This window comes from Lepidochelys kempii, chromosome 13 (genome assembly GCF_965140265.1).
Source record: "Lepidochelys kempii isolate rLepKem1 chromosome 13, rLepKem1.hap2, whole genome shotgun sequence".
Lineage (NCBI taxonomy): Eukaryota > Metazoa > Chordata > Testudines > Cheloniidae > Lepidochelys > Lepidochelys kempii.
In genome coordinates this window covers 26,848,152-26,873,774 of record NC_133268.1, presented here as the reverse complement: position 1 = coordinate 26,873,774, position 25,623 = coordinate 26,848,152, and the positions used below count along the sequence as shown (strand labels likewise).

The window sequence follows — 25,623 nt, the reverse complement described above, 5'->3', positions numbered from 1 at the left end:
TTGGGGGGGGACCCCGAACCCAAATAGTGACTTGCCAGAGAAATATTTCCTTCTTTCCCCACAAATGTGGAGCCATCCAATACAATCTTTAATGTTAACGTGGAGAAATCAAATACTTGAAATATTAGTAGATTGTAAAAGTAAGGCAGGTCCTGGTGCACTAACTCAGCCATACTAAACATGGTGCATGTCCTTCTGTATGCACTAATAAAGGAATGGGAATTCAGGTTTGCACAGAACACAGAAATGTTTAAGAGAAAAAACTATCAACATGCAACCTGCCCAAGTTAACACAACTTTGCCTTTGGTTTCTTTCCTGATTTTTGGCTTTAGGACTTTGACATGAGACAGTTTTAATAAGCATCCTTCCTTTGCAAATGCACTTAGTGCATGTCCTTAGTACATGGAAGTGATTTGACTGAGTGCACCCCCAACTGACCTGAATTCACAGATGCAGTGAGGGCCTGATCCAAAGCCTATTGAAGTCAATGAAAAACTCCCAAATCATGGGATTTTCATCAGGTACTAATTATGCAAAAGACACAACTGCATGCATGGAAAGGAGTCTCTTTAAACATTTGCCCCATAATTGTTTTTTTTTAATTATGAACCCTAACGAACAACATTGATTAGATGCGTCACAAATGAGGGATTTCTGCAGCTCTGCTTGGGAAGCTGCATGGCTGACATTTAAAGATTTCTTCTGAGCTGGGGCTGCTACAGATTTTGGACCTTTGAGATATCTGCTAAACCTTGTGAGTATGCATGATGTCCACAGGAAGCTTTGAATCGCAGAAGGGGGCCACCACCAAATAGGGTTTGACACCAAGGGGTTAGTTTTTTTTATTCTAGTAAGTGTTTCTGTAAATTAATGCAAAAGCAGCAGGTCAGAAACACAACTGGCTAATAGCCACCTGGATAATAAGAAGTGCAAGCCACTGACAACTTGGCCTTACGTCAGAGACAAAACCACGTGACATTTTTGTCCTGAGAAGGAAGTAATAGAAAGAAAGCCCTGAGTCGTGGCAGGTGGATCTGAAGATCTCGAAGTAGAACAGGGTGAAATATTTTTGACTAATAGTCAATTTGCCAAAAATTGCACTTTTGGTCAACACAAAACTGTTCTCAAATTTGACACAGATTTTTTTTTTTTTTTGAGGGAAGCAGGCGGGGCTTAGATGCTATTCACAAAATGTCTGGAGGAGAAGGAGGTGGTAGCAGCAGCTCCCTTATGACCTTTAGTCCAGCCATTAGGGTACTCACTCAGGATGTGGGGAACCTAGGTTCAGTTACTCCCTCTGCCTGATGTGACACAGGGATCTGACCAGGGAAGTTTTGGGTGAGTGCTCTAACCACTGGGCCGTGGGACATTCTGGGGTGTCTCTCTCCTGTTGAAGCGATTCTGCTTTTTAGAGATCATTAAATCATCATTAGAGCAGGGATTTGAACTTGGGTCTCCTACAGTCTAGGGAATGCCCTATCTACCCGGTTATAGAATCATTCTTAGGCCTGGTCTGCACTGAAAAGTTCGACTGGCAGAGCTACATAGATCAGGGGTGTGAAAAATCCACACGACTAACATAGCTATGACACCCAGTCTAGACAGAGCTATGTCAATGGAAACATGCTTCCATCGACCTAGCTACCATCATTCGGGGAGGTGGTATTCCTACACCATTAGTGTAGGCTGCATCTACACTACGGGGTTATGCCAACATAGCTATATCAGTACAGTCTCTGTAGCGTAGAAAGACCCTTCCTTCCTGTTGAAGGCCCAATGACTATTTAATTATTGCAAAAAGCAGAACAGCTGCAACCGAAGAGATTGAGAGAGACTCCCCACAGGATATTCCCTAACTCAGTGGGTTGGGAATTCACCAGAGAGGTGGGTTCAGATCCCTGCTCCACATCTGGCAGAGGGAGGATTTGAATCCAGGTCTACCACATCCCATGTGAGTGCTCTAACCACTGGCACAGAGCCTGTAAGAGAGCCACCCCCTTCTCTGAAAGTTTTGTGGATCTAGCCCTTTAAAAATGCCTGAGACAAAATGTTTTCAGTTGAACATTATGTTTCATTCGACCCAAAATGGATGTTTTCGATTTGCCAACATTTTTTGCAGTGTTTGGATTTGGTTTGACCCAACCTAATGTATTTCTTTTCGGTGCTGCCCGTGAACTGAAAAATCAGTTATTTACTCAGCTCTAGTCAGAAGGGTATTTAAAAACACAGGGTTGATCCGGATGGGCGACCCTCATAAAGTATCTTTGAACTGTGCTAGCCCACCCCTACGATGGACCTGATCCAAGCCTGCTGAAGTCAATGGAAGCTTTTCCACTGACATCAGAGGATTTGTGATCAGGCCTTATACGCTAACTGTCCAACTGGGGTGACCGTACAGTGCCTGGTATAAGGTTTAACTGTGGTTGTTTTACCAACTTCTTTGTTTAGAACAATTTATTTCCAATCTTTTTAATCCTTAAAAAAAAAAATTCCTTTCTCTGCAGAGACGCCTTCCTGGTAAACTGTAAAGTAATCCATAGATCAGCAACTCCATTTACTGTACAGTCTGTGGCCTGAAAATCCCTCACCACCCCTTATTAGAATCTAATTCAATTGCTCTGGAGAGCAAAGACATAATGTGGGCTTAGCTATCAAATCATCGCTCTCCTGCTTACCCTTTATCTGTCCTTTCAGCCCTGCCATTCAGCCCTCTAATGGTGGCTTTCTAATGGCCTGGTCTTCTAAATGGTATTATTAGAGCTGTGTGTATTTCTCATTTGCAAAGTACCACAAAATAAAACCAACAAGAACACACAAAATGGCATCAAATGAAAAATTCACCCTGCAGTGGCATCTCCTGCCCCGCGGGGCTCCCTGCTCCGGGCCCTGCAACTTGGCCCACAGGGTGGCAGCACCCCTCCAGCCTAGCAACGCCACCCTCATGACGAAGGAGTGGTCAGGCCACACCTGCCTGGCCCTGTGCCTGGTCGCACGGCTCTGCAGGACAAGAGCCACCACTGCAGGCTGAGTGGAGGGTGGCATGCTCTGCAACCCCCCGTACCCCCATTGGGCCTCTCACCCTGGGCACAGGACCCAGCAGGGCCTACCTTCCAGGGACAGCACAGGGCAGGAGGGGGAACAGAGAAGGGAGAAGAGGGGAGGGGTCGCTGGGACTAATGGGAGAGTGGGGCTAAATGGGGGAGAGGGAATGGGGGAAAGAAGGGGTTGGGTAGGGGTTTCTGGGGCTAATGGGGTGAGGTTTGATAGGAGTAGAGGAATAAATAAGGGGGGATGGAGTGCCTGGGATGTGAGGGCTGGAGACAGAAGCAGTAGGGTTTAGGGAGACCCATGATTCCCCACTGCATGGGGATGGAGAGGTTGGGTTATTTAGGGGCTGCAGTACTGGGTACATTTCAAGGAGAGAACCCTAAGGAGCTGACTATAGTGCTCATTGGGCTGATGCAGTGAAAGAACATCGGTTTCATAGCCAACCCTACCCAAGGGAGTGATGTGGCCAGTGTCACGTCCAACCACCTTTGCCTGCCCGATGAGCCTTTGGCTCGGGGGAACTTTGATTTTGAATTCTGGTGCGGGTTTCTGAACACCTCATGGTGCTGAGTAACGCTTACTGGAAGGATGTAGTATAGCTATCCTGGCAATTATGCACCGTTTGTATTGATATACAGTCATCTGGGGGGTACTTCATTAATGTAAATAGAACTCAAACACCATATTTCTACTGGAATAAACACAATAAGAGATTTCCGAAGCATAAAATGAAAAATTATAGTAAATACAAGCAATTGCCTGAGGCTCCAGATATTCTCCTACAGGGAGAGAGTCGCAGATAGGACAATATACCTTGTACCCACAGAGGGGCAAAGCCCTTCCTTGAGTTGGCACAACTTGGCTCTTGGCTGGACTAGAACCCCAAATCCACGTGCCCCTGAATTAGGGTCTCATATGTGCAAGGATGCCCCTGTTCAGCTTATTTGTGGGGATAGAACACAGGGACTTGTGAATCTAAAACATGAGCCTCAACTGCTTGAGTTAAAGGAACAGCCACTTCAGCACAGAGGCAGTTGCCATCTGACAGCCCTCTGTAGGGTGTCTGTCTCCTGGAAGGGAATGGAGTCGCACTGAATTAGCCTGGGTGACACCCTCCCCCTGGTTGAGGAAACTCGTTTTAAGTGTCACAGGTCCGTCGCCATTCAAATCCCCACAGAGGCCAGCACTGGCTGTTGATGCCCTCGGATGGCTGGGCTGCAAGCAGCACCAGCTTGTGGTTTTGTCACTAGAGGTCCTGGTTCTGCCCCTGCAGAGGTCACAACCCATAGCGTTGTTACACCCAGATCTGAATTGGGTGGCTTGAGGCCATGGGGTATTTGGTCTGTTTGTATTGGAGGCCTTCCCGCTGGGAGCTGTCCATAGGCCATTCTCCCTTCTCTCCTCACCCATGCTGAAAGGAAGCCATCAGGGGCAGGTCCTTCTCCCTTCCCCCTTGAGGAATCAGAGGGCTGGACAGGATACTTCTTCCTACCGCATGCTCTCATACCCCTAACAGAAGGCTGGGAGAGGGGCTTTGCCCGGTGAAGTCCAGAGGCAGGCAGATGGGTTCACCTGCGCTGGCGAGCTCCTTGGAAGAGTGTCCAGTGGATGTGTAGATGGGGCAGGCAGTGCACTGATGGGCTCTGCTACATCCGGATGAGGGAGCCCTTCCTCCTGTGCTCCACAGCTGAGACTTGCACTCCGGCTGCCCTAGGGGAGTAGAGTTCTGATTCAGACAGAGCACTGTTATGTGCTTTCTGTAGGATCCCCCCTCTATATGTAAGAAATAAGATGTTGTACATCATAGCATAAGACTGCAGGCTGCATCTGTCTGTCTTATCTCTGCCAGCGCTGCTATTTTATCTGATCTGTGATCTCTTATTTCCTCTCTCCTGCCTTTTCCATTCCCCTTTATCCAATCTCTAGCTAATCTAATCTGTCCCTTTTACTAACACTGGTATTTCTAAGGCACCTACCACTGTCCTACTGTGCTCTTTGAGCATATGACCCCTGGGGCACACTTTTGGACTTCCCTGGCTTTGATTTTCCCCTTTAAATTCCAATACCCACCATTGAAATATTGATAGCAGTATCTCCCCACTGCCATAGAACCCTTTCTCCACCAGCCATGGTGTCATCAAATTAGAAGAACAAACGGCTGTAATCAGCGGACTTGTGCTTTCTCCCTAAGTCTCTGTATTAATGTATCTAACTTGTAAAGGGCCAAGGTGATAGGTTTTATAGAAACTCTGTTCTTTGTGCGATGAGAGGGCTGATGGAAACCGTAATACTTCATGTGGTATGATGCCAGTCCAGCTAATGCTGAGCTGTATTAGCACTCTGATATCAGAAATATCCCTCCAACAGAGAGCTTTAGAAAACTGAGTGTGCTGCTCTTATTTCTGGGCATGTGTGCGCACGCTGGGGTTTTAGGCTCCACCTTTGAATGCGGAACGAATCTGTCACGTCGATAATGCCCCCCCTGTGAGTCAGAATATTAGTGCGAAGAAAGAATAACAACCCGGCTCTGAAGATGTCAGCTTGTGAGACGGCCGTGTAGGTGTGAGGGGGAGGAATCGACAGAGGGAGCATATGCAGCGGGTGCCATTCCATAGCTTGGCCTGCAGTAAAGGTTTTTGCCGGCCCCTGAGACACATTTTTAACAGCCCCTTCGGAGTACACTGCCTGTGCTTCTTTAACTAGGTCAGTTCACCTCCTATTCAGCACTTTACTTCCTTTTAAATACATAGAATCAGATTAGGGGTTCCCCTGGCCAAAACCCACTCAGATCAGGAGGCCAGAGGCCATCAGATAGCCGGTTATGGCTCTGTGATCTGGAGAGCCAGTCCTGACCCTGATGAGCATTAGAACAGCTGAGAGTCTGCTCCACCTTCCACCACTGGCAGAGGAGTGTTTAAAGGATCCAGTGCAGGAGAGCCATCATGGAACTCCACTATGTCCTGGACATGCCCCCTAGCCTGGGGTGCCAAGGTGCAGCTGGCACAAGAACCACCTCCTTCAGCTTTTGCCCCAGTGATGAGTTCCCCTTCACCAGGAGAATTCTCCACTGGCCACCTACAGCCAGATTCCAGACCCCTCTGCCACCCGAGCAGAGCAAAGGGGCCAGATCTGGCCCCTAGTGTCTGTAAGATACAGCTCCACTAGGAATGGGTGGCATGGAGGGGCTGCGCAGCAACAGGGGTCCCCAAAGTCTCAACTACCATTCCCATTGGGTTGTAAGAGAGAGAGCCCCAAAGCCACTCTTTGGAGGGATGCAACATGCACTGGCTGCGATTCCAACTCAATTCTGCTGGCTGGTAGAGAGGAGCGGTGAGCCATAGCCTCACTTTAACCCCATCTCCTGTAGACCACCTAGCAGGGCTGGCAGCATATTTTCCATCCGAACATTTTTTCAACAGGACATTAGTTTTTTGACTAAATGAATTATTTTGCAGAAAGAGTTGGCGGTCTGCGGAATTGTTTGTTTTGTTTTGTTGAAAAACCAAATGCCAGAAAACTGAAATATAGCATCAGAAGAAGAAAATATAGTGATTTGGCAATGCTGCTGCAGAGTCTTGTGTCCCCATTCTCCTCTATGTGCCAGGCTCCCCAGCTGAACTACATTATCCACAATGCACCATGGCCAGGACTCCCAGGATGAACCACCTCCCCTTTACAAGAGGGGAGACCATGGTGCATCATGAGAGAAGTAGTCCAATGAGGAAGCCTGGCACATAGAGGAGAATGTGAGCGTGAGGCATCTGTACTGTGACTCCCACGAGGCCAAGCAACACTTCCAAAACAAAGATTTTCCCTCAAAATACTTTTGTTTTCAGCCAGAATGTTTCAGTTTTTAAATTTTTTCCAAAAATCCAAATTTAGACAAAAATAATCTCTCATCGGTTTCAGGCGGGAGTGGAAAACCCATTTTCAAGCAGCTGTAGTTATCAGCACGACCCTAGGGCAGTGCCTGTGCTTCTCCTCTCCCCATTGTGGTTCCTTGTGCTCTTTCCCCACAATCTTAAACCCACAGTGTACCAGCCACAGCCTGGTCCGGAGTTTTTAAAGCTGTGAGGACAAGGGACAAACTGTCCTTTTTTTAGATGGCATAATTGCAATAATGGAACAGCCTTTAATGTGATATTATCTTTTAGAGAACCATACACAGGTGAATAAACATACAGCAGGTTATATGAAGTAACTTGATGATTCTCAATTAACCGGCTCAGTCACCTCCTTTGATTGACTCCAAAATTACTGAGCCTCGCTGGAAATATTATGAAATATAAAAGCAAAGGACTCTCTATTGACATTTTGGAAATACAAATTACATTTGTTGTGAAAAACGGGAAACTGTCTGTTTAATTGGTTGTAGGGTGCAATTTGTGTGCACTTAGGTAGGAAAAATACAGCTCTCTGGGGGATTGTTAAAGATCGCTTTCCTCTGAGTCAGCAAAGTTCATAGGTGGGAGGGAAACAGATCTATATCCTATAAAAGCTCAAACTAACAAGCAGTTCAGTCTGAGTGAACACTCTCCAGTAAGAGAAAATTACTGAACTGAACAGATTAGCACTGGAATTGATAGAGAGTGAATGAATGAAACATATGGGATTTGAACTGATAGGAAGGGATGCAAAGAGAAGCTTTTAGCTGAGATGAGTTTAGCTCAGTTCCTAGCACCTTGCTATGGGGAGGGGAGAGCCCACCAGATAGAAGAAATTGTAACCGCTTGTCTATAGATTGTGATTAGATCAGAGCTGGCCAATATTTTTTATGCATAACTCTTTTTTAGACGAAAAATGCAGATTCAGATCTCCCAAAACATTTTGTGAATTTGTTTTGATTTTGGCAAATTGCTTCAGTCGGAGGAGGAGAGGAAGAAAAAATCTTCAGCTGCCAAAGCAGTTAATTTTGACATTTTCAGAACAGAGCATTTCGATTTTTCAGGTTAGATTCCAAAGGTGAATTAGGTGCCTACCTCCAACATTGAGGTGACATTCATAAAAAAACAAGGAGGAAGTAACATCCTCCTTGTACCCAATAGCTCAGTGGTTAGGGTACTTATCTGTCATATAGGAGACCTAGGTTTGAATCCCTGATTTGGAGACGGGACTTCAACCCAGGTCTCCTACTTCAGTGTCCTCACTACTAGTCTGTTAGTTATTCTGGGCTGCATTTCTCTCCTGTTGAAGCTGTTACATTTTGTATAAAGAATTAAATATCCATTGGGCAACAGAAAGGAAGAAAGACTCCACAGCCTAGTGGTTAGAGGACTCACCTGAGCGGGTGAAGAAACTCAGATTCCAGTCCCTCTGCCAATTAGTATTTAATTACCTGAGGTCTGTGTCCTAACCATGGGCTATAAAGTATCACTAGGCTTGGAAGGATAACATTTTTATCGGTAACCATTTATTTCCCTCTACATTCATAAACCGATGGGAAAATATTTTCATCAATAAAAATTGAAATTTACAGATAGGTAAAGTATGAAAAATGCTGCTTGAGAACATATCAGAGAGTGATTTAAGGATGTTAACTTTTTTATTGTGGCAGGTGATGACAATTTGTGTGTTAATGGTTACAGAGCTGTAACTTTTTGAATCTCAGCATCTGCTGTCATTAAAGAATTATTGTCTGAGTCTCCCGTCATCATCTGACCACTCTATAATTTCCCCAACTGTGAAAAATTATAGATAGAAATAAAATAATTAGGGCTGTCGATTAAACGCAGTTTACTCACATGATTAACTCAAAAAATTAATCGCGATTAAAAAAATTAATTGCAATTAATTGCAGTTTTAATCGCACTGTTAAACGATAGAATATCAATTGAAATGTACTAAATATTTTGGATGTTTTTCTACATTTTCATATATATTGTATTCTGTGTTGCAACTGAAATTAAAGCGTATATTATTTTTGATTACAAACATTTGCACTGTAAAAATGATTAACAAAAGAAATAGTATTTTTCAATTCACCTCATATAAGTACTGTAGTGCAATCTCTTCGTCATGAAAGAGCAATTTACAAATGTAGATTTTTTTTTACATAACTGCACTCAAAACCATAACAATATAAAACTTTAGAGCCTACAAGTCCACTCAGTCTTACTTCTTGTTCAGCCAGTTGGTAAGACAAACAAGTTTGTTTACATTTAGAGGAGATAATGCTGTCCTTTTCTTATTTACAATGTCACCTGAAAGTGAGAAGAGGTGTTTGCATGGCACTTTTGTAGCCGGCATTACAAGGTATTCACGTACCAGATACGCTAAACATTTGTATGACCTTTCATGCTTTGGCCACCATTCCCAAGGCCATGCTTCCATGCTGATGACGCTCTTTAAAAAAAAATGCATTAATTAAATTTGTGGCTGAACTCCTTGAGGGAGAATTCTATGTCCCCTGCTCTGTTTTACTTGCATTCTGCCATATATTTCATGTTAAAGCAGTCTCGAATGATGACCCAGCACATGTTGTTCGTTTTAAGAACACTTTCACTGCAGATTTGACAAAACGCAAAGAAGGTACCAATGTGAGATTTCTAAAAATAGCTATAGCACTCCACCCAAGGTTTAAGAATCTGAAGTGTCTTCTAAAATCTGAGAGGAACAAGGTATAGAGCATGCTTTCAGAAGTCTTAAAAGAGCAGCACTCTGATGAGCAAACTACAGAACCTGAACCACCAAAAAAGAAAATCAACCTTCTGCTGGTGGCATCTGACTCAGATAATGAAAATGAACATGCATCGGTCCGCACTGCTTTGGATTGTTATCGAGCAGAACCCATCATTCGCATGGACGCATGTGCCCTGGAATCGTGGTCGAAGCATGAAGGGACATATGAATCTTTAGCGCATCTGGCACATAAATATCTTGCAACGCTAGTTACAACGGTGGCATGAGAACTCTCACTCAGGTGACATTGTAAACAAGAAGAGAGCAGCATTAACTCCTACAAATGTAAACAAACATGTTTGTCTGAGCGATTGGCTGAACAAGAAGTAGGGCCGAGTGCACTTGCAGGCTCTAAAATTTTACATTGTTTTATTTTTGAATGCGGTTATTTTTTGTACATAATTCTACATTTGTAAATCCAACTGTCACGATAATGAGATTGCACTAATGTACTTCTATTAGGTGAATTGAAAAATACTATTTATTTTGGTTTTTTTACAGTGCAAATACTTGTAATCAAAAATAAACTGAGCACTGTACCCTTTGTATTGTGTGTTCTAATTGAAATCAATATATTTGAAAATGTAGAAAACGTCCAAAAATATTTAAATAAATTGTAATCTATTATTAACAGTGCAATTAATCACACGATTAATCACAATTAATTTTTTTAATCGCACAATTAATCACAATTAAATTTTTTAATCACTTGACAGCCCTAAAAATAATGCCTAAAAGTAAATATCAATATTACTTATAAAAATTATTGTTGAAAACTGAATTCTTCCAAACTGAAGTGTAAAGGTGTTGCTGCTGCTATCACCGCCTTCTCCGTGTTTGTGAATGGTGATTCGATTTTGGAGTTAAGTGGACTTAGATGCCTGTGAACCTAGCCTTTCATTTCCAGATTTCATTTTGTTTTATTTAAAAAAAGAAAATGAGGGGGGGTGTTAAATGCCCAACATTTAAATGAAATGTTTAGTTTCAGATCAAACAAAACATTTTGTCTGTCCCAAAACAAATTTTTTTTCCAAGCTTTTGATTCTCTGGAAGTTCCAAAAGATTCTGATTTTGGGTTGACCCAAAACTAATGTTTGGAACTTCCAGCAAGCCAAAAAGCCAGTTATTTGCACAGTTCTAGCTTAGATGGCTCACTTCATGAGGAAGCGCTTCAGGACCGGGACTCTCTCTTTGTTAAATATTTGTACAGCACCTAGCACAGTGACGTCTGGCCTCTCGATGTCACCACTGAATAATGATAAAACGAGGCTTACCCAGTATAGCTGCTGCCTCTAGTTCATGTGACTCCTGGGTTGAGTCCTGGCTGTAGCAAAGTGCAGGATATAATCAGCCACCCCGTGGGGAGTCCTTCACTGGTTATGCCCATTCTAGTGTCTGGCCAGTGCTCTGCAGATGCAATCTATGGTTGGCTAAAGAGATAACAATGCAACGTTAATGTGATACGGGAAAGCTGAACTGCCTTCACCCAAAAAATCCCATGAACTACTCCCTGCACTGGTCAAGGGTGGAAAGTTGACACCAAATGAAAGCATCAACCAACCAACAATTGGCAGAGATTGGCAGAGGGTTTGTTTTATTTGCTTGCCTTCCTCTGCATCATGGGTCACAGGTCACTTGCTGGTTTAAACTAGTGTAAATGCGGGTTTCTCCGTAACTTGAAGTCTTTAAATCATGATGTGAGGATGTCAGTGACTCAGCCAGAGGTTAGGGATCTATTACTGGGTGGTGAGGTTCTGTGGCTGGGTGGATGAGGTTCTGTGGCCTGCAATGTGCGAGAGGTCCGACTAGATGATCACAATGGTCCCTTCTGATCTTAAAGTCTATGAGTCTATATGATCACAACTGAAAAATGTGAGCAGTGGCTGGAGCACACAGAGCCAGAGCCCCACAGGGTACAGTTTTGTGCACATGTAAGCACCTAGCCACACCTGCAAGTTGTGGCTTAGGGTGTGCACTGGCATTTACACATGTAATTCTTATGCCAGGTGTTGTCAGCAGCAACAAGGGCCGGGTTCAAAGAGCGAAGAATCCCTCTTCAACCTAACAAACACCAGCGGCTTGAGCCCCCACTTACAATTTCTGAGATCATTCAGTTCCTTCCCTGGGTACCCTTAGCAAGACTTGCTTCCCCACTTGCAAGCACTGAGCCTGTGTGGGAAATAAGAAACAGCTTGGCTGCGGGGGAAAGGGAACACAGCACTGACTTGAGAAAACACAGCAACAACATAGCGAACTGAACAGTACATAAAACACTCCCTCCCTGTGATGGGGCAAGGCCAGATGGCTATAGAAAAGTAGTGGGAGATAGATATATTAGCTCCAGGCTAAACAAATCCCTGGTACCAGGATAAGTTAAATGGCAGCTGCTCCAGGTCAATTAAGATACCTGGGGCCAATTAAGAACTTTCCAGAAGGCAGGGAGAAGGCTAGGTTGATTGGGACACCTGAAGCCAATCAGGGACTGGCTGAAACTAGTTAAAAGCCTCCCAGTTAGTCAGGTGGGGGCAGATGTCAGGAGCCATGGGAGGAAGTTGTGCTGTTGGAGAGACTGAGTAGTACACACCATATCAGGCACAAGGAAGGAGGCCCTGAGGTAAGGGTGAAGTGGAGCCTGAGGAAGTGGGAGGCTGCTGTGGGGAAGTAGCCCAGGGAATTGTATGTGCCATGTTTCTAAAGGGTCAGCTACCATAGCTGATACTATTAGGGTCCCTGGGCTGGAGCCCGGAGTAGAGGGTGGGCCTGGGCTCCCCCCTTTGCCCCCACCCTGATTAATTACTGAGACTGGGAGACAACAGAGACTGTGCAAGAGAGGATAGCTTCTCCTCACCTCCCTCGCTGGCTTATGATGAAAATGTGACCCTTGTCTCTAGAGAGAGAAGGGTTACATGGAGGGTCACAGTGAGCCTCTGAAGCTAGTGAAATCCTCCAGGAAATGCAGGACCCACAGAGACAAGGACAGAGCTTTGTCACACACGGTAACTGTGGCACTAGTCCATTAATTTGGTTCCCCACTCGCAGGTGGGAATGCCCAGCATCTCAATGCCCTTTATCACATCCACTAAACCCCACTCACAGTTTGGTGTCAGTGGGTAGTGTTTTCCCAGAGGCAGGCCTAGCTCCAGTCCCTTAGGAAGTGTTGCCTTGTCCTGCTCCACCACCTAATCCAATTATAGTGATTTCAGAATTATATAGTAGCTGGGTAGGAAGGGCCGTCCCAGACTTCATTCAGCTCTGTTGCTGCAAAGAATCATCTCTGTGCCACCTCCCAACAGCACAGGATCCTCAGTGGAGGATAACCAGTAGCATAACTTTGAGCTGCAACCTGGTCATGAGGTCGGAGCTCTTTTTTCCCCTTTCTTATTTCAGTTCCACAGTCCAACCAATTCTTGGTTTATGTACAGTTATGGTCACTCCCACTGGAGGAATTCTGGGTAAAAAACTTATGCAACTGAAGCTGTACATTCCGTACTCTCTCTTGTGCTTCTGGCCACAGGGTTTACAGGTGCAAGCCCAGATTTTCCTTTCAAAATAAGAAAAGGAGGACTTGTGGCACCTTAGAGACTAACCAATTTATTTGAGCATGAGCTTTCATGAGCTACAGCTCACTTCATCGGATGCATACCGTGGAAACTGCAGCAGACTTTATGTATACACAGAGAATATGAAACAATACCTCCTCCCACCCCACTGTCCTGCTGGTAATAGCTTATCTAAAGTGATCATCAGGTTGGGCCATTTCCAGCACAAATCCAGGTTTTCTCACCCTCCACCCCCCCACACAAATTCACTCTCCTGCTGGTGATAGCCCATCCAAAGTGACAACTCTTTACACAATGTGCATGATAATCAAGTTGGGCCATTTCCTGCACAAATCCAGGAAAGCTCACGAAAGCTCATGCTCAAATAAATTGGTTAGTCTCTAAGGTGCCACAAGTCCTCCTTTTCTTTTTGCGAATACAGACTAACACGGCTGCTACTCTGAATCCTTTCAAAATGTTGCCCTTAATTGGTAGCTGCCGTCACCACTTCAGACATAACAATAGTTGGCCATATTCTGCCATCCTTAGTAATGCTGAGTAGCACCTCAAGTGAAGTTCTAGTGGAATAAGGTACTACCCAAGGTGAATGTAATTGTACATCTAATTGTACATTTATATAGCTGTTCTTTGTCTGGCAGATCCCAAAGAGCTTTATACACTGCAATACAGAGGCATGGGTTAGATGTAGTGCAAAGGAGTTACTGCAACCACTTCTGGGGTGGAATGAAACAGCTGTTCAATAGAACACAGCAGTCCAGGACTGTCGGTGAACAAGACTGCTGAATGCAGTTGAAGCAAGAGAGAGAACTTTAGGCAGGTAGAACATAATTTCCCCCAATCAGAATTTCACTAAGACACCGGAGTTAGCACCACTACTCGTAACCTAAAGCACTATGGGATCTTTAACAACTAGAGATGGGCAGCACCTCCATTCTGTGTTTCACTGGGTGAAACATGGCAGGCGGAAAGGAAGCTGGTATCAGTGATTCTCACTGGTTGCCAAGGACAAAGCGGGACGATGCAGAAGGAAAACTTTAGGATAAACAGTAGGAAAAAGTTTGCAGGCCAAGCTCTGTCCTAGTTCACCCTCCACCTCCCACGCAGGCTTCTGTGGGGCTGTAAATCGGTGCAGGGACTCTAAGCACCCTTTGGCGATGGCAGAAGAACATAAGAGCAGCCATACTGGGTCAGACCAAAGGTGTATCTACCCCAGTATCCTGTCTTCCGACAGTGGCTTATGCCAGGTGCCCCGGAGGGAATGAACAGAACAGGTAATCATCAAGTGAGCCATCCCCTGTCACCCATTCCTAGTTTCTAGCAAATAGAGGCTAGGGACACCATCCCTTCCCATCCTAGCTAATAGCCATTGATGGACCTATCCTCCATGAACTTATCTAGTTCTTTTTTGAACCTTGTTATAGTCTTGGCCTTCACAACATCCTCTGGTAAGGAGTTCCATAGGTTGACTGTGTTATGTAAAAAAATACTTCCTTTTCTTTGTTTTAAACCTGCTGTTTATTAATTTCATTTGGTGCCCCCTAGTTCTTCTGTTCTGAGAAGGAGTAAATAACACTTTCTTATTTACTTTCTTCACACCAGTCATGATTTTATAGACTTTTGTCATATCCCCCCTTAGTCGTCTCTTTTCCAAGCTAAAAAACCACAGTCTTATTAATCTCTCCTCATACGGCAGCCGTTCCATACCCCTAATTGTTTGTATTGCCCTTTTCTGAACCTTTTCCAATTCCAATATATCTTTTTTGAGATGGAGCAACCACATCTGCACACAGTATTCAAAATGTGGGCATATCATGGATTTATATAGAGGCAATATATTTTCTGTCTTATTATCTATTCCTTTCTTAAGGATTCCCAGCTTTCTGTTCATTTTTTGGACTGCTGCTGCACATTAAGTGGATGTTTTCAGAGAACTCCAAGATCTTTCTTGAGTGATAACACCTAATTTAGACCCCAACATTTTATATGTGTAGTTGGGTTTATGTTTTCCAATGTGCATTACTTTGTATTTATCAACACTGAATTTCATCTGTCATTTTGTTGCCCACTCAGTTTTGTGAGATCCTTTTGTTGCTCTTCGCAGTCTGCCTGGGACTTAATGATCTTAAGGCTCATGCTTCTAGATTCAGATGTAATAGGCTCCCTTTCTGCTGCTGATGACTCACGCCGGGGCAGTAGAGAGAATACCGATCACTTGGCGATTGTTAAAAGCTAAGAACAGTGGGATTTACATCAATGGCCTGGTCAGTCCCAACTCTAAAATTCCATTTGTTTCAATCAGACGTGTTGTTTTTTTACTTCTCCTCCTGGCAAAAGCTTTGACATGGTGCTACCAGTGCAGAGCCACACCGTTCCTCTTTAGAGGTGGCTACATTTCAGGGATGAACCATCCCAGCCACCAGAGTCATACCATTGGGCTGGAACTCACCTAAGACAATACTTTCTCCTGCGATTCCCAGAACTTCCAGCCCTGCTGTCCCCTCTTGACGTAAGTGAGCTGAGAAGGGTTTTTTTACTCATTTTGTACCTAGTGGAGTCATCCCATTGAGGCACTGGGAGGAAAAATAGTGTCATGTTGTTGTAGGGGAAAATACAGAGGGGAGACTGAGATGCATGAATGAGAACCAGGAAATTCCCTTTTCCTCTCATCCTGTGTGCATGTGAATGATTAAAACGACACAATCTAAATAATACAAACAAAGCCAATAAACTTCAGGGGCCAGATCCTCAGCAGGTGGAAATCAACCTAGCTCCACTGAAGTCAATGGGCCATATCCTGAGCTGGTGTAAATGATAACAAGGGAGTTGCTAAGTGAGCCACATGCCCATCAGGTGAATATCAGTGTAGTTCCATTGAAGTCAATGGACCGGCCCCTCAGCTGCTGTAAATCAGTGTCACTCCACTAACGCCAACAAAACTGCACCAGTGTAGAATAGCTCAGGGTTCTTTTACTCCTGAAACTTCAAAATGAGCAAAGTTATTGGAAAAATCCTGGAAAAACTCAAAACCACAGCCCTCCAATGACATGTGTAACATGTCAGCATTAACTCATCTCGGAACAAAGCTGAAATGGCTAGTGTTGGCAGGTCTAGCTTTTAGAGCGGGGTACTCTGTGAGTCAGGACTCCTGGCTTCTATTCTGCCACTGATCACCTGGTGAAGTCACTCCATGACCAAGTTCCCTGTAAGCTGTGTGGCTGCGCGGCCGTGCAGCAGCCTATTTAGCATTGAGCAGGCACTCAGGGAACTCGCCCAGGGACCTACTGCAGCCAGGAGAGGGGCTCCCCACCCCCAGCCCCAACCTAGCCCAGCCCCCAACTTACCGTAGCTGAGGTTCCCTTACCCAGGTCCGAACCCAGCTGGGGTGGCGAGGCCCGGACCGGACCCAGCCATGGCCAGGGCAGCCTGGACCCAGCCACGGCCAGGACAGTCCTGCCTGAACCTGGGCGGCCAGGCCTGGATCTGTTGCTCCCGGGGCACCCCTCCCCGAACCAGCCCCGACCCGGACCTGCAGGGGCCAGGCGCCTATCCTGCAGCTCCCACCCAGGACCTGCCATGGGACAGGCTCCTTTCCCACCCAGCCCAGGTGCTGTTGCAAGGAGAGAGAGCGGAGAGGAGTCCTCTCTCTCCCCACCGTAGCCCCAGAGCACCCTCCTGCACCCTAAGCCCCTCATCCCCTGCCCCATCCCAGAATCCGCACTCCCAGCCAAAGCCCTCCCATCCCTGCACCCCAACCCTCTTCCCCAGCCCTGAGCCCCCTCTCACACCCCTAAACCCTCGTTCCCATCCCACTACATGAATTTTTTATGTGCGCCAATATGAAGGTTGAGTGACACATCACCTCTATATTTGTGCACATAACAAAATTCATTCCACACATGGGTGGGAAAAATTAGAGGGAACACTGTTCATGACTTTGGGTCCTGTTTTCAGGACCCTCTAGGCACATACATGTATGTCTACTTTGCACACGCAAAATTGGAGGCCCATGTGGCTAGACAGATGCATCTATGCATGGTTGCATGAAAATGCAGGCATGTGTGTGCTTTTTTGGCTGTTTGTGCATACCCAGCCCCTGATCTTGCACCATTAAAATCAATGAGAGCTTTGGCACTGACTTCAATGAGCGTGGGAGAGTAGTTTCAGACTCCTGAAAATCAGACCCTCTGTATCCCAATTTAACTTTCTGTGAAATAGTGTGACTAATATACCCATCACAGCAGGGTGAGGTTTAGTTGACTAATGCCTCTAAATTTCTTTGAGATCTTTAAATTAAAGTATATGAAATGCTATATATATAAATGCAGATAAATCAGGTAATAGCTAAATGTAAATGTTCTCTGATAAATGCTAGAGAAGAGCAAAGTATTTATTTATTTCTCTGAGAAGCACAGAAAACAGTTCATCAGTGTTTGTGTAAATCACACTGTGTAAACCAAATGAAGGATTAGAAAATACGCCTTACTCGAGTAACTCAGTCTGTTTAGTTTAACAAACAGAAGGTTATGGTGTGACTTGAGGTTGCCATGTTGCCAACGACTCTTGGCTCTTCTATCTGGCAGAGAAAGGTATAACATGATCCAACAGCTGCAAGTTGAAGCTAGACAAATTCAGACTGGAAAGAAAGTGTAAAGTAGGGTAATTAATCATTCAAACAATTTACCAAGGGTTGTGGTGGATTCTCTATCACTGGCATTTTTTTTAAAAAAATCAATATTGGATGTGTTTCTAAAAGCTCTGCTCTAGGAATTATGTTGGGGCAGGTCTCTGGCCTGTGTTATACAGGAGGTCAGACTAGATGATCCCAATGGCCCCTTCTAGCCTTGGAATCTAGGGGTCTGTGAATCACTTTATAATTCACTCGCCAGCACTGCATTGGTAGGCTTGGAAGGATTAAATTTTTATTTTTAAATATTGGTAAACATTGATTTCACCATATATACACACACACACACACACACACACACACACACACAAACCAACACAAAAATATGTCCAGCGATGATGACAGAAATTTACATATAGGCAAAGTAAGAAAAACGCTGCTTGAGAACTTAGAGTCAAAATCCAGTCATTTGGACTTTTGAATTAAGCTTGTTACATTTCAACATATACTACCATTAAATAATTGTCTGACTTCCCCTAATTTCACACAACTGAGAAAATGTGAATCCATAAAAACAAAAACAAAAATAAGCTTCAAATAAATATTGATATATCTGTCCAAAATATACGAAAACCCCATTAATTCTTCCGAGTCTAACTATTGGCTATTCTGGGGAGTGTCTCTCTTTCTCTTGTTTTGACCAAAAAGTCCACCCTCGACCTGAGGAAACTGTCATTGAAACCGATATGTTTCCTTGGAAAGTTTTGGTTTAGACAAATTGTCAGTTTTCAGCAAAAAATGTTTTGTTGAAAAATTCTCCACCAGCTGTTAGTGCCACTTTCCCAGCAGCAAACAATTGTGTTCAATGGGTTCTCTTTTCACAGCACACATTCATTTTCCAGGCAGAAATCAGCTTCCAAACCCAGCAAGAACAGTGCAAGCTGTATAAAATAGCATAGACAAATTGGCAAGCTGGGAATACGCTTTGGTCCCCGCCGCCACCACCACCTCCCTTCTCAGATCAAACACAGGTGCAGGAGGGGTACAGATCTCACCTTGTTAAATGCTTTTCTTGAAGACGCTGTCTTCCTTGAAGGCATCTGCCTTGTTTTCATAGTAATCCAATTCATCCCATACCCCAAAAGTCTGTCTGCATCACCTCCCAATGTTCAGGTTATCACAGGATGCCTCACCGTTAATATTCCTTCTCCAATAGCATCTGTTGTCAACCTCCTCATTGGTAAAAATAATGAGGAGTCCTTGTGGCATCTTAGAGACTAACAAATTTATTTGGACTGCTATGGGTACCCGCATGGCCCCTCAGTATGCCAACATTTTTATGGCTGACTTAGAACAACGCTTCCTCAACTCTTGTACCCTTACACCCCTACTCTACTTGTGCTACACTGATGACCTCTTCATCATCTGGACCCATGAGAAGGAGGCCCTTGAGGAATTCCACCAAGATTTCAACAATTTCCAACCTACCATCAACCTCAACCTGGACCAGTCCACACAAGAGGTCCACTTCCTAGACATTACAGTGCTAATAAGCGATGGTACATAAACCCCACCCTATACCGGAAACCTACTGACCGATATATTTACCTACATGCCTCCAGCTTTGTCTACATTGTCTACATTGTCATTGTCATTTCCCCTGCCATTGTCTACAGCCAAGCTCCAAGTTACAACCACATTTGCTCCGATCCCTCAGACAGAGACAAACACATACAGAATCTCTATCAAGCATTCTTAAAACTGCAGTACCCACCTGGTGAAGTGAAGAAACAGATTGACAGAGCCAGAAGGGTACCGAGAAGTCACAAGAAGACAGGCACAATAAAGAAAGTAACAGAACGCCACTAGCTGTCACCTACAGCCCCCAACTAAAACCTGTCCAACGCATCATCAAGGATCTACAAGCTATCCTGAAGGACGACCCATCACTCTCACAGATCTTGGGAGACAGGCCAGTCCTCGCTTACAGACAGCCCCCCAACCTGAAGCAAATACTCACCAGCAACTACACATCACACAACAAAAACACCAACCCAGGAACCAAACCCTGCTACAAACCCCGGTACCAACTCTGTCCATATATCTATTCAAGGGACACCATCATAGCATGTAACCACATCAGCCACACCATCAAGGGCTCGTTCACCTGCACATCTACCAATGTGATATATGCCATCATGTGCCAGCAATGCCCCTCTGCCATGTACATTGGCCAAACCGGACAGTCTCTACGCAAAAGAATAAATGGACACAAATCTGACATCAGGAATCATAACATTCAAAAACCAGTAGGAGAACACTTCAATCTCTCTGGTCACTCAATAACAGACCTAAAAGTGGCAATTCTTCAAAAAAAAAAATTCAAAAACAGACTCCAACATGAAGCTGCAGAACTGGAATTAATTTGCAAACTGGATACCATCAGATTCGGCCTGATTAGAGACTGGGAGTGGTTGGGTCATTACAAAACCTAAACTTAATTTCCCCAATACTAATTTCTCCCTACTGTTACTCACACCTTCTTGTCAACTGTCTGTAATGGGCCACTCTCTTACCACTTCAAAAGTTATTTTTCCTCCCTTGGTATTCTGCTGTTAATTGATTTCTCGTTAGACTGACCTCACACTTGGTAAAGCAACCCCCATCCTTTTCTGTATTTATATCTGCTCCTGTATTTTCACTCCATGCATCTGATGAAGTGGTTTCTAACCCATGAAAGCTTATGCCCAAATAAATTTGTTAGTCTCTAACGGGCCACAAGGACTCCTCATTTTTGCTGATACAGACTAACATGGCTACCACTCTGAAACCTCCTCATTGGTAGCAACTTCTGCTATGTCTCTCTCCCATCACAGGCAGTGGAGGGCTTTAGCTGCCATAGCTCTGGGGAGGAGAATGCATAGTGATGCCACACTACTGCCTAATGCCATTCTGCCTTTGGAGGGGAAAGGCAAGTCCAGTCCCACCATGGGCACTGAGGGAATAAATGTGGAAGCAACCAGGACTACTGCTTTTCAGAGGGCCCACCAGTATCATCTCTGAATTGCCAGCCAATGGCAATGGGAAGCAGAGTCGGACTATTGCCCACATCCCTAATCTGTATTGAAAAGCCCTTTAGTGTTTAATGGGGATGAACAGGGTTCCATAGACATTGCTCCCAAACTCTTTCATATTATAGGCAGGGCTGATAGCATTGCCTAGTATTAGGGCTGCCTGACGCATCCCATTATAGGATCATTTTCAGTTGCTGATAACTTTGACATGCTTTAACTGTGAGACAAATTTTCCAAGCTGGATGTCTGCCTCGGGCTGCATTATTTTGGAAAATTTCAGCCAAAACTGTTGAGCTGTTTCTGCAAATGGGTTTAGCAAACATACATCACTTTGCAACGTTAAAAGAATTCTGGTGACCTTTTCTTTGGAAATATAATGTGACAGGCTCCTCTCCCACCCTGGGGTCCCCCGCAAACAGCCTCCAACACCCCTTGCTTTGTGAACACTTCGGTGAGTTTTTTATTTATCTTCTGCCACCGTCACAATCCCCATGCAGCAGTACTATATACATTGTCCTTCAATCCTCAGCCCTTTCTCGAGGGAGAGGATGCAGTCTCACCAGCCAGAGACCAGGCTTCCCCTGGGCTCTGCTAGCCCTTCTCTGCTTTGCACATCCTCACGGTGCTTTTAACTAGCTGCCACAGATCCACAGGATCAGTGCTACAGCCCCAGCTTTGGAACAGTCCCTAGAAGGAACCCTGTCAGTGTCCCTCATCCACTAGGGGTCTCACTCTTCCTCCAGGGTAAGCCAGGCATCTTCACCGCCTCCTTAGACTCGCCCTCTGGGCCTGCAGCACACCTGCTTCACACTGTGAGCTCCAGTCAGCCAGTTCAGCTGGGAGAGAGCCCTGATGGAGACTTGTCCACTCTGCAGGGATTAATGCACCTCCCAGAGCGTTTGCAGTGAGGGTCACACACCATTGTCGGAACAGTCGGGTTTATTCATTTTCTGGAACACAGCATGGGAAGTCCTTAGGGTAGTGCAGAGAAATGAAGGTTAAATTTAGTCCATTGTGGTTAGCCCAGAGCCCAGCCAAAGCTGTAGTGAAGCCCTTGGTTCAAGCTGTCTGTCTCTACACCTGTCCTCCTTGGGTGAGAGCCCCAACTCCCTCCAGCAGCCAATTTCTCCCTTCCCCCGCACACCTTACAGTCCTTTGTTTTCAGCTTGGGAATAATGCTCAGCTTCCCTGCTGAACAATGTCCCTCTGGGGCATTGGGTGCTAGATGCGAATGTTCTGCCATTGTCTTCTCAAATGCTCCATTGATATGGGGAGTAGGCCCAGACCACTTGCTGACACCCACCTCTATGTCTCTTAGCCTACTCCGAGAGCATTCAGTCCTTTCCCACCCACTGGGTAACAATGCAGCATATAGGGGAAACTGAGGCACACAAAGGGCTCATAAAATATTCCCACTTCATCACACTAGCCTCCCCAGCTGGTGGGATAATTAGCTCCACAGCTCATCAACTCCCTGTCTGCTTAGGCAATTAAGTGCTCCCCTCCTCCATCAGGCCTTACCTGGTGGAGCTAATTATTGCCTAAGTGATCAGAATGTTGGTCAGCTGCTGGCTCTCAGTTGTCTATTACAAAAAAGATCTAGCACCCCTATGCAGTGGAGCATGGACTTGAAATTTGGTAGGGGGAGGTGGCCTGTGCGTCAGGGATGTGTCCTTTGCCATCCCCATGAAAATCCTCCCAAATCTGGCCAAGTTGTATCTTTTGAATAATTGCAGTTTACACAGGCTCACTTGAGACTTGCTAGAGTTTAACAGCTAAAATCTCCCAAGATCCAGTCCTCACTGAGCCTGCTCATCTCCTGTCAGCTCCTATGTCTGACTGAACCACACATATGCCCTCACCACAGAGTGACTGACAATACCCCCTCCAGCACAGGGCTACAGGGGTGAACCCAGAGTTTCTCTTTAAAGGCTGCTCTGGGCCAGGGTGGGGGCTGGGCACTGGAACTGAGAGAAGGGAGTCTGTCCTGTGTTTTCAATGCCCCTGCACTCCAGCTGCCAGCCAGGCAATATGGAGGAGGACATGTCCTCATTCAAATACAGAGGAGACAAGGGCATTGCAGGGGAAGGCTGGAGGAGTGGCTTGTGACAGTGGCTGGGGGTGGAGAGTGGGGCTGGAGGCGGATGGGGGCAGCGACTGGGACAGACTGGGCAAGGGGACTGGTGGGAGTCAGGTGGTGGAGCAACTGACATTGGATGAAGAGCTGGGGAGGAGACTTGGACCCAGAACCAGTAGAGTGGGTGAAGGAGGCGGGGGGCAGGGCATAGTCTGATATGGAGCTGGTGTTTGGGGGAGGACTGGGACTGGCTGGGCACAGAGACTGGGACAAGAAGCTAGGGGAGGAGGGGACCCTGAGATTCGATGAGAGGCCTGGGAAAGGAGACTGGGACTGGGAGACAGGGGGTTGGGGAGCATGGTAAGAGGGCCACTGGAGCCTGTGTGAGAGAGAAAGAGGGAGATATTCAGGGAGTGTGGGAGGGAAGTGGGGCTGGCTGGGCAAGGAAACTGGGAGCAAAGAGCCGGCAGGGGTAAGAGAGAACAGGACTGAGAATATCTAGGCAAGGAAACTGGGAATGGGAGATGAGGGAGACTGGGATCAGGAGCCTGGATGAGTGAGACTAGGACTAACAGGGCAAGGAGCCTGGGCCTGGGACCAGCAGCCTGAGAGGTGGTGATTGGTACTGACTAGGGTTGCCAACAGTTTAATCACACAAACCCAAACACCCTTGCCCCGCCCCCTGCCCCACCCCTTCCCTACCCCTTCTCTGAGGCCCCGCCCTGCTCACTCCATCCCCCCTCCCTCTGTCACTCACTCTCCCCCACCCTCATTCATTTTCACCAGGCTGGGGCAGGGGGTTGGGCTGCAGGAGGGAGTGCGGGAGGTGCTTACCTCTGATGCCTCCTGGTCGGTGGTGCAGCGGGGCTAAGGCAGGTTCCCTACCTGCCCTGGCACCGTGCTGCTCCCGGAAGCTGCTAGCACATCCTTGTGGCCCCTGGCGGGGGGGGTGGGGCACAGGGGGCTCTGCGCGCTGCCCCTGCCTGCAGGCACCACCCCCACAGCTCCCATTGGCTGCAGTTCCTGGCCAATGGGAGCTGCAAAGTTGGTGCTTGGGGTAGGGCAGTGCACTGAGACCTCCTGGCTCCACCCCATGGGCTGCAGGGTCATGCTGGCTGCTTCCAGGAGCAGTGTGGAGCCAGGGCAGGTAGGGAGCCTGCCTTAGCCCCGCTGTGACGCCAGACTTTTAGCAGCCTAAAATCTCCCGGTTTCGCTTCAGTAGCCTCCAGGAGATAGAGCCCAATTCCGGGAGACTCCCAGCAAAACTGGGAGGGTTGGCAACCCTAGTAGTGACCAGGTGAGGGATGAGGAACTGGTGTTGTGGTGTAAACAGAACTGGGACACCTGGGAGGAGATGGTGCAGAAGGGGACAAGCTATGTTAAAAGAACATTAGTCAGGTTGCAAAGTCAGGCACTCAACAGTTAGGAAATCCCAGATTTAAGCTTGCCTGTGAACTTGCGTTGATACAGTTTTTAATCACACTATTTTTTCCATAGGACCCCTGCCAAAATACTGAATTGCTGCTCTTTAAGGGAGTGCTGCCCATCCCGTACGCTGAACAAGGCAGTGGTCCTGTGAAAAAAATGGTATGTGATCATGTCCTTAAACACTGGGCATATTTGGCAGTGTACCAGCTTCATGTATCATGGCCAGGCTACAGCTGGAGCAGTTTACAGCAGTCTCAGTACTGCTACAGTTTGTGCCCAGCTCCAGTTGCCTTCTGGCAGTTGAAGATCACTGGTGCAGCAATACATCAGCTGTGAACAGCCGCCCCAGAAGAGCCCCTAGGGCCCTGGGACTACTCTCCCTAGCAGCTAGCCTGGTCAGGAATTTTTCAACAAAATTATTTTTCGTTGGAAAAGGCTGATTTGTCAAAACAGAAACTGTTCACAGGACTGTTCCAAGATAGAATTGCTGGTCAAAAAGAGAGAGAGCCCCACTCCAGAACAGTCTGTAGCCTGGTGGTGGTCAGGGCACTCACCTGGGCTGTGTGGAGACCTGAGTTAAAGTCTTTGCTCTGACTGATGTAGAGCAAGGTCTGGAACCCAGGTCTCCCCCAGCCCAGGTGAGTGTCTTGTCCTTGGCTAGGCAGGGGTGGGGCTCCCTCTCTCTAGTTTGTGGGTTTTTTTAAGAAAAGGGGGGAGGGGGGCTCTGGTTTTTCCTGATGCAGAATGGGAAACAAATCCAAACTCTCAAAAATATTCCCAGAGTGGGAAACACATTTCCTGCCCAGCTCTACCCAACAGCCAATCCTGGAGACGTCTGTGAAAAAATGCAAACATAGATATTGCAAGTAGACACATATATTGGAGTGTTTGACCAGGATTCTCTGTCTACCAAGGTAGTTTAGGATCAGCTGTTGGGTCCCGAGAGTTTCAACTGAACATTGATTATTCTTCAGATAATGCTGTTCATGGTTACTGATGCTATCAGCGATACTGAGGGTAAATATTTGCCCTGTCAAATAACATTCAGCAGCCAGCACATAAATATTAGAGGAATAAATGTCACTCCTACCTTACCCTTTCGCTGTGGAGATGCCAGGACAGATCCTCAGCTG

General features: G+C 46.0%; 1 protein-coding gene across 6 annotated transcripts in view; it reads left to right on the top strand.

Annotated features, from left to right (window-relative positions):
- Positions 1-25,623, top strand: part of RALY (RALY heterogeneous nuclear ribonucleoprotein) — a 277,534-nt gene that overhangs the window by 112,547 nt on the left and 139,364 nt on the right. For 4 of the 6 annotated variants that reach the window (XM_073309890.1, XM_073309888.1, XM_073309893.1 and 1 more), the window contains one exon: positions 24,560-24,649. The exons of the other annotated variants lie outside the window; for them this stretch is intronic. In XM_073309890.1, coding sequence (XP_073165991.1) covers positions 24,647-24,649 — 3 coding nt within the window. In that variant the 5' untranslated portion in view covers positions 24,560-24,646. The remainder of the gene's footprint in view (positions 1-24,559; positions 24,650-25,623) is intronic. 6 annotated transcript variants of the gene reach the window in all.